This window comes from Gavialis gangeticus, unplaced genomic scaffold, assembly GCF_001723915.1.
Source record: "Gavialis gangeticus isolate Ggan-Ray unplaced genomic scaffold, GavGan_comp1, whole genome shotgun sequence".
Lineage (NCBI taxonomy): Eukaryota > Metazoa > Chordata > Crocodylia > Gavialidae > Gavialis > Gavialis gangeticus.
In genome coordinates, this window is record NW_017729022.1 from 54,703,525 (window position 1) to 54,713,125 (window position 9,601).

Genomic DNA, 9,601 nt, shown 5'->3' on the forward strand with positions numbered 1-9,601 from the left:
TACCAGGTGCAACTAGAGATATATAGTGGGGTTTGCCACACTGTGCTTAGTGTTGTTGCAGATCCCATTTGTTAGGTCAGGAGTGGGCAAAATGCCGCCCGTGGGCCAGATGCAGCCTGCCAGGCCATTCTATCTGGCCCATGGGGCCTGTAAAAAATTTAGAAAATTAATATTTATCTGCCCCTGGCTGCCTGTTATGCAGCCCTCAATGGCTTGCCAAAACTCAGTAAGCGGCCCTCCACCCAAAATAATTGCCTGCCCCTGTGTTAGGTAGAACAGTCTGTTGCACTACTGGCTGCTATACTGAATTAATTCATAAAAATCAAGTAGTATATTAATAAAATTTCTCATTTGTCTTTTTCAGGTCTCTACAGCAGACCAATGTCGTTCTTCCCCTAAAACACTAATCTCTTGCAATAAAAAGTCACTTTATCTTCCACCAGAGATGTCAGCTATTCATATTGAATTCACTGAATATTACTACCCTGATGAAAAGGATTATCCTAGTAAGATTTTTTTTTTCTGCAAGATAAATCTTACATATTATAGTCATCTTTTGTGAAGCCTAACAGTAACTTCAGGTTTGAAAAACATATTGATTCAAGGTTTACAACCAAAATTATTAGTAGAGCTTGCACTGAATCATTTGTAAAGCAAACTTATTGTGAAACAAACACTTTACCGTTTTCACAGTGTTTGCTCTGAGAAACCCATTTAAAGCATTGATTTTTCTTTTTTAATAAACATTGTGTTTGAAGCCAGCATAGTGTTTTCACCAAGAAATAAAATATTGATTATGCAACATATACTTTGTTTGAATGTTTGCCTTACTTGGCTGCACAAAAGAAGTCAAACTCCTGGAATGTAATGAAAATGTAACAAAAGGTCTGTTCAAGGTATTTTAGTAATGTGGTAGAAGTCAATATTATCTTATGTGTGGAAATCCTAGTGGGTTTCTTGTGGATGGTGTTGAGGAGAGTGACTCGCTTGTTGCCCTGCCCTTTCCTTGCCGTTGTGACGTTTCCTTCCCTACCCACCCCACCCCTTGTTCTCCCTCCTCTTTCTGACCCAATCTGTTCCATTTTAATTTTAGCCTTTTGCATGCCAGGATTGGACCTGGGAATTGCTTTGGGGTTAGAAGAAAGGAAGAATGATAGGACTTGGACTTCCTCTGACCTCCTACTCCTATTCTGCCTGATTAATAGCATAAAGGAGAGATTATATGGCTCTGTATTTTTTGAAGATAAATGCGTATGCGTGTTTTTAATAATTTTTCATAGAAAATTGATTTTTGTTTTGTTTCATTTTCTCTTAGTTCCAGCTCCAAACTTGTATGTCCAGCTGAATGCTCTGCAATTCACTCTGGATGAGAGAAGCATTCTTTGGCTAAATCAGTTCGTGTTGGATTTGAAACAGAGTCTTACACAGTTCATGACCATGTATAAATTAAATGACAACTCAAAATCTGACGAGCATGTTGATGTTAGAATTGATGGACTAATGTTAAAGGTACAGTATGAAGGGGGTGTTTGGGAGGTGCTTTGGAACAAAATATTTTCGCTTTAACTCTGTAAAGTTATTAGCCAAATAACTAAAAAAAAAACAAACAAAAAAACGGAGTCTGGAAAACTGAGCAGACTACAATGCAGAAAATTGTGTGAGGAAGTACAGAGGACATGTGAGCAACTGCCATCTCTTCTAATATGGTCTTGGTTACAAGGGAGTTAGGAGCCATAGCTCATTACAAACAACCCAAGTTGACAATGTAGGCAGGATGCCTGAAATTGCAAGTAAGGAATGCAGAAGTTTGGCAGGAGCTGAGAGCTTCAGCAGTAAGGGTATTCTGGGTTCAGTGCAGAACTCTTAATTCATCTCCTCTGTAAAGGTATGTTGAGAATACACAGTCTACATTCTTATCTTGTATAGGTAGAAGAAGGGCAGTCTTTTCCTAACCACAAATTGCAAGCCTCGTTATGCACAGTTTTATATCTATTAAGCAGAGAAGAGTAGTAATTTGCTGAAATCACCATGATTTTTTTGAATCTCATGTCTGTAGCTGTTTGAGGATGTCACTTGTAATAAATATGCCCTTGATGCTACCTGGTTGTTCTGTCTGATGTTCCTTTAGCATTGTGGACTTTGGTGTGTGTGCAACTTAAAATAGTTTTACTAGCCACAGGGAGATTGTTTCTTTTGTATAATGAGATACTATTTACTTCACCATACCTTGCACTTCAGAGCTTTAGACACCTCATAAAATGGATGTATAGATCAGGGCTGTCTAATTATGGGGGCTGCATCTGGTGCTACCACGTGGCTTGAGCAATACTGGGGGTGGCAGGCCCTTGGAATCTGCTGTCCCTGGTGCTGGCCTCTCCCCCCCCCTGCGGCTATACCAGCACCATGCAGTAATGGGAGAGGTGGCTTTGGACTGCCGTATGGGCAGCCCTGTACTCGAGAACTAAACTCTCATGATTACAGATTTGATCAGTTTGTTATTTTGTGCATTTTAGGTTTGTGAGGACTTGGTTGAGAAACAAACAAGGATGCAAAATACAATTAAGTTGCCAAATAAATTTATCTTGATCTCTAAGAAGGGCAAAGAAATGCTCCAAAAGAAGAACTGGACTTCATAACTGCCATTTTTAGGGAGATTACAATATTTAGTTTATAAATTCTTACAATTATGTGATGGCCCCTGAAATAGTAAGATACTTTCCTGACTGGTATTATTTGTGTGACTTTGGGAAAAGACCTGGTACTGTTTGAATAGTGGCTTGTAATAGCGATTATTCTTCTGGTTTGCTCTCATAGTAATAACCATAAAGTGCACTATTCTCCTTCAGATTCTTCATTAGCCTGTAGTAACAGGGGACCTGGACTCAGTGACCCCAGAGGTCCCTTCTAGTCTTATGCTCTATATTCCTCTAAGATCCACTGCAGGTAACCAAGGTACAGTTTCTGGATGCAGATAATCAAAATAATTTCTGGCATAAGAGAGAGTTCTCTGAAAAGCAATGGAAGTGCCTCCTCCAGTCTGAATTCCCCCCGTATAACCATAGGGCGTAAGGCCACAGTGCGTTCACAGACCTGTGGTGCTAGGCTGTGGTGGGGAGGGGGTAGAGAATGCTGTGCCTCTTGGCCTCCCCCCACCGCCTGCTGGGGGCGGGGGGTCAGGGATGGGGGCTCAGTTCCCCCCCTTGCCTGCCTCCCTTCCTGCGTGGTGCTAGGAGAGAGGCTCTGGTGGTGCAGTGGGGGACACTGGGCAAAAGTAGCCCTACCCACCCATCTGACACTGCAGTGTCAGACTCCATCTTCCAGGCTGTCATGTGGTGCCAGGCAAGCAGGCAGGGCTGCTTCCATCCAGCATCCCCTATGGGCCCACCAATTGATTCTGTCTGGCCCACATGTCTGACTCCAACTCCAGCCTCTGCTGGTGCTGCAGGCTGGGTAGAATTAATTGGTGGGCTCAATACAGCCTGCAGGATGTATTTTGACCATCCCTGGCCTAAGGCCTTGTTATTTTTGTATGAGTGTTGAATTTTCATATGAATAGGGGTTTGTCTAGTATCCTTGATCAACATTTTTGGAACATATGGAAAAACTGCACAACTGGAAGTTTATCTAACATACTTATTCCATAGTAATATGCTTGCCAAGCTACAAAACTTATTTTCAGTCTTTTCATTTATTTTACTTTGCATCACTTTCCAGTTTTCTTTTGAGCTGTGTAGCTTTGTAGCCTATCTCCATGTAACTAGTATAACGTATTTTTCTGTTGCAGTTCATCATTCCATCTGAAAAGAAACCTGAAATCCATAAGGATCAGCCACGTGCAATATCTATTCAGAGTTCTGAGATGATTGCTACAAACACAAGACACTCTCCAAACTGTAGACACTCTGACCTGGAAGCCTTGTTCCAAAACTTTAAAGATTGTGAATTTTTCAGTAGAACTTTCACCAAATTTCCCAAATCCAATAATTTTAATCTTCTGCATCCAATCTTCCAGAGACATGCTCATGAACAAGACACTAAGATGCATGATGTTTATAAGGGGTATGTCACCCCAAAGCTGAATAAATATGCACTAAAAACATCTGCAGCTACTGATGTCTGGGCTGTGCATTTTTCCCAGTTTTGGATAGATTACGAAGGAATGAAAAGTGGGAAAGGCCGACCAATAAGCTTTGTAGACTCATTTCCACTCTCACTTTGGATTTGCCAGCCAGTAAGATTTGCACAGTCACAAAAGGAACTGTTTTCTTATAATCAGACATCTTTTAACATTCCAAAAAGTGACTCAAGTGACCTCACTAATAGACTACAGCGCAAAAAACTTTTACAGGAATATTATAGGAGTGAGACAGAGCCCTTGACAAATGGCATTCAAAAACTTTGTTTTTCAGACAGCAGTTCAGGGGCTCTGTCTGCAGGTTCTTCGGATGCAGATATTCATGTCCTTGTTCATATTGAAAAGCACGTGAGCATGCAAATCAATCACTATCAATATCTTTTCTTGCTGTTTCTCCATGCCTCTCTTGTAATGCTTCTAGAAAACCTAAGGAAAGACGTAGAACAGGTGACAGGCAAACCTGCAAAGCAAACAGATGTTTGTATCGGGATCTTACTTAAAAGTGCAGACATAGCTCTTTTATTGCACCCAATAACTCAGGCAAATCCCTGCAAGTCTCCAGTTTTGGAAGAAGAAAGTCCTGTGGCATCAGACCTTTCCCCTTTGAAAAATGGAGAAGCTTTTGCATCAGAGAGCAAATTAACTGATACAACACAGACTGGTAGTGTTGATGTTAATGCTGTAACTGAGGTTAACAGAACAAATTTGTCTGTTCTGTCTCAATCAAGTAGTGACATAGATTTTCACAAGAGAATTTCATTTTCGGATGATTCTTCAGACAAATGCTTGGGGAAAACCAGCGAAGAAGAAAGTGGACTCTTCAGCAGAAGCGATTCAGAAGAAATATGTGGACCATTAGGTGACAAAAGTAGCTTGTACTATAGAGATTCAGTGAATGTTTTAAACAGTGAAGAAGAATCTACTGAGTTTTTCACTGATAAAGATGACGACAAAAATATTCTTTCTAATAAATTAAATGACCAGGAAAGTGGTACTGGAGCTGATTTAGAATCAGAAACTACCTCACAGTCCGAAGAATATGAAATTAATAAAGAGACAATGTCCATGGTTAAAACAATTGTATCCCAGTCCGTGTTAAGGTATAAAAGATTTAATACTTTGAGTTCACATTTTTTTTCAACCATAGCAATTATCAAGGGATAATAGAAGTAAAAAGTTAATATCTCAAGATAGAGAACATGTTAAGCATTTATAAATCCTGTAAATACACAGTAAGAGTGTGTAATTTAACAAATACAAATTAAACTTTTTAAAATTGTTTTAAATATTTTATATTCATTCAGTATTCTTGAATACAGAAAAACGACACACTGTTTATAGACAAATATCAATTAATGTTCCACTTTTATTTCTGTCTTCTCCCCTCCGCCCCCCCCAGGAATTATAGCATCCTTTTGTATTAAATATAATTATTTATTTAATTTTTTAATTCCTGGGTTAGAGGATTTTGATTTTTCTTCTGTAGAATTCCCTTCATTTTAAGTAATATCTTCCTAATATCTTTATATTAAAAAGTGGAAAGCCTAAGGAACGCTGCCCGTCCAACCTTCCTGCATTCTCTGTTTCTTATAAGAACATGAAGAGAAGTCCATCACAAGTCTCTCTGGATACCATTTCTATTGATAGCATGATGTTAGAAGAACATTTGCTAGAGAGTGATGGAAGTGATAGCCAAAGTTTTCTCGAGAAAGGTAAACAGATTTAACAAAATGTTTGCATACAATACATGAAAGTATCCTGTAGGCTAAATTCTGTTCATTGGATTTGAGCAGTTCTCTTGACTTTACTAGCTGTTGATATCTAAATATTTTTTTGCTTAGGCAAGGTACTATTGCAAAGGAACTGCCAGTTGTCCCACTTTGTGGCTGTTTTGGTTGAGAGAAACACTGCTGTGCTGTTTTTATGACTAAATTCAGTGGAATTACACCCTGTTTGTGAACTTCTGAGCCAACAGTAGATGGTTGCAAACTGGTACCCTAACTTACAGTGTTGTTCAGTCTGAAATGGTGAATGAAGATTTCCAGTTTCAAGTATAGGAGCAGTTTCTTCACAAAGAGTCCTAGTCTCTTCACACAGCATTCTTCTTTTATACTTCTTATTGACTGATTTCTGCAATCAGATGCCAGTAACTTCAGTGGGAAACGTTGATAAATATCTAGGAATTATTTGGCTTTATGTTAGATAGCTATCAGTTTATGTAATCTGTAGTGTGAAAGTGATGTTGTAGTCATGATGGTTCAGAAATTATGAGAGGCAGGGATTATATAATCTGTGGAGTTAAATTATCCGTTAGTTTTTTCAGATTTTAATGGCAAGACTTTAAAAGATTGGTTTCCTTTGTATCCTGCTACCTGGATAGAGAAATATTCTCAAATCCTATATTACTTTACACGATTTATTTGTTGTTGCTCATGTCATTGTCAAGACAAAAACAATGGTGCTGATCTTGCAGACCTCTCATTATATAGGAGTTCTGGGAATATGCCGCATTTCCAGAAAAAGCCTTTGTATTTTTTTTCATTGCTTCCTCCCTCCCCACACCTTTTTTAACTTTGTTGTGTTCAAAAACGATGCTTCGTTGCAGGTTGTAAAAGGTGTATGTTCCCTAGTTGTTGAGGAAATAGAAACTTCTGTGACAAATATGAGATAGCTTGACTGCATAGTTCTATAAAGAGCAGAGCTGCAGCTACTTTTTTTAAAGGCATCGGGCAAAAGATTTGTCAATGACTTTTGGAGTACAATGAGATCAGTGACTTCTGGAGTACTTTAACCAACTTTTTGCAAGTTAAAATATACTTTTGATGCAAAAAACTAAAACAAGGCCCTTTTTGAATCTCTTAGACAGTAGAGACAAGGCTGCATTGGATGTCTAGAAATTAAGTAGCAGGTAAGAGGACTGATGTATCCCTGGAGCCCTGCAGGAAAGGTTTTTATGCCAGCCTACATATACTAGCACGGAAGCCACATAAGTATTCATACTTAAATGTTTTTCATTCATTGCTGTCTGTAACAGGCATGGAGTTGCTACAGGTGCCTTAACAGTTGGAATAGAAGCCAGTCCTCAGCATGGCTGTATGTTGAAAAAATAGATTCAGTTGCCCCAAACGTTCCACACTCTACCTGCGCAGTGTGTCTGAATATTTAGGCTCTGTGTAGATGGAATGAATTTCACCCAAAGAAAATATATTGTTTTTTAAAGTAGCTGGATAGATAAGTTAGGATTCAGAGAATTTCAGATATTTCTCCTATTCTCTGGCCAGAGCTAAAAGGACTACTGCCACGTTATGCTAGTTTTTCTTATTAGTCGTAAAGCTTCATGTTATAATCCAGATCAAATTCTAAAGCCATTTAAAAAAATGTATTAAGAGTATATATAAAACTAGCTTTGTTAATTTGTGGACAATACAGATTATATTATATTGACTCTTATTTTTTCTGATGTTATGCTCACAGAAGCTATTGCAGTTATGAATTACCAAAGCCCCCCAGAAAATGTCCATGAAGAAGGACCAGGGATTGAGAATTGTGGTGGATCATCTCCAGATGCCATCAGTGCAGCTTCAGAAAGTGCTCAAGAGACTAATGAAGAAATGGTAAGGCTGTTGGAATTCATTAAGGAGCAGTTTTAATAAACTAAACATTAAAATGGCATTTTAAAATGTCTTCTAAACATGACTTTCAGATCATTCTTATGAATTTGTTAGCTGCATAGGTGTATTATAAGAATGCCCCAGTAACAAGTAACAGTGAACTTCAGTATACACCTGATTTTAGGTGATCTTTTTTTTTAAAGTTCTCCTGAAAATTTACTACTACTGCCTAAAGTATGCATCATATCCCTTATGAATGGGAATGTCAGTTAAGTGGCTTTCATCATTTCTAGTGATGGATGGCATAATTTTTGTTTTAAAAAATGGGTAACTGTTAATATCTTTATATTTTAATGTTGATAGCTATAGATTGTTAATCAGTTAGCATAGATATATGTATTGGCACACTTTTATAGATGTAGATCCAAAATGATGAATGTGATATTTTAAACAACCTTTGTAACATCATACAATGAAATTAAAATAAAAAGATGCTCTTTTGACCACCTTCCTTCTCAGTGCATATAAATTGCCTTAGGAGGTTTCCATAGTCATTACATCTACTCTTTCAGCTAGTCCATTTATGACATTCTTGTTCCTTGGTCAATATGAATTTCTTGCACAGTAAACACTCTGAATAGTTCAGAGTGGAAATCTGTAATCTGAGTGTAGGGAAGGACGTTTAAAAATAACAGATATCAATACGTTATGTGCTAATTGCCCTTTTAATCTTACTATTAGGGATATTTGTCACAGAAATACAGTTGGTGAAGTATTAGAAATCACCTTTAAAAGATTAGCTCCATTTGGATAAATTTTTAATAATTGCAACTTGTGCTTGCATGTAATAGAGGCTCTTTGATTACACACTTTGAGATGTGTAAATTCAATTTTGGCATATCGTTTCTTGTTTACAGAAGCTGACTTTGAGGCCTCCTAGGAAATTTGCCCCATAGTAATAATAGTAGCAGTAATAATTAACATGGATTTTTAAGAGTGGCAAAAAATGATTTTTGGAAGTTTTTGGGCTAGTATTAAAATATAGGGCAAGTGCTGACTAGCGAAGGCACAGTAAACTTACCAGTGTGTCTAGTTAGATTCTTTACTTTAGTCTTGATTTAGCACCTGATCAACATCATTGGTTTAAAATTAGGCATGTGCTTTAAAGAACTTAGTAGAAGGAGCATAAAAGGATGTATTCTAGTGACTCTTTTGGCCAGTCCCGGTTTGGTATTGATTAGCAGAAGATTGAGTCACTTTTGTCTTTCAGGCTACGTGCAGACAGTCAAAAAGCCTGAGGCAGAATCAATTCAATCTACGTAGGTTTTTCTAAGCTGCGTAGACTGAACCAATACTGAACATAACAAACATTTACTTTTCATTTGGGCCTGAGGCACTAAAGCACACCTCCCAGCCTGCTAACCAGCCTATCCATCCCTAATTGACTGGCTGGCACACACCTCCAACCCCCTGCTGTCACCCACAGGGGGGAGAACAGTCCCCTGTCCCCAACTAGCCCCAAGCAGGGCTAGGGCTCTGCCCATCCACCCCCAGTGCCTGACAGGCAGGGCTGGTGGGGCTCTGGCAAGCCCCCAGCCAGGCCGAGCCAGGAGCTGGGGGTGGGCGGGAGCCCTGCTGTGAAACCTGCCCCCCCCCCCCAAGACTCAATGCAGGGTGCCTGGGTCCAGGACAAGGGTCTGCCTCTCCCCCGTGCCCTCTGCCTACCCCAGCACCTGGCAGGTAGAGTGGCTCCAGTGAGACCCAGGCTGGGCTGGGCTAGGGGCTTGCTGGAGGGCAGGAGGAACCTTCTGCCATAGCCAGTACCTGCCTTCCCTCTTCCTCCCCCCTCCCCCCC

The 9,601-nt window shown here is 39.3% G+C and overlaps 1 protein-coding gene across 1 annotated transcript in view; it reads left to right on the top strand.

The window, feature by feature from the left end:
• UHRF1BP1L (UHRF1 binding protein 1 like) overlaps positions 1 to 9,601 on the top strand; it is a 113,039-nt gene that overhangs the window by 92,918 nt on the left and 10,520 nt on the right. Inside the window, exons 14-16 of the mRNA XM_019515008.1 lie at positions 3,785 to 5,235; positions 5,672 to 5,847; positions 7,610 to 7,749. Coding sequence (XP_019370553.1) covers positions 3,785 to 5,235; positions 5,672 to 5,847; positions 7,610 to 7,749 — 1,767 coding nt within the window. The remainder of the gene's footprint in view (positions 1 to 3,784; positions 5,236 to 5,671; positions 5,848 to 7,609; positions 7,750 to 9,601) is intronic.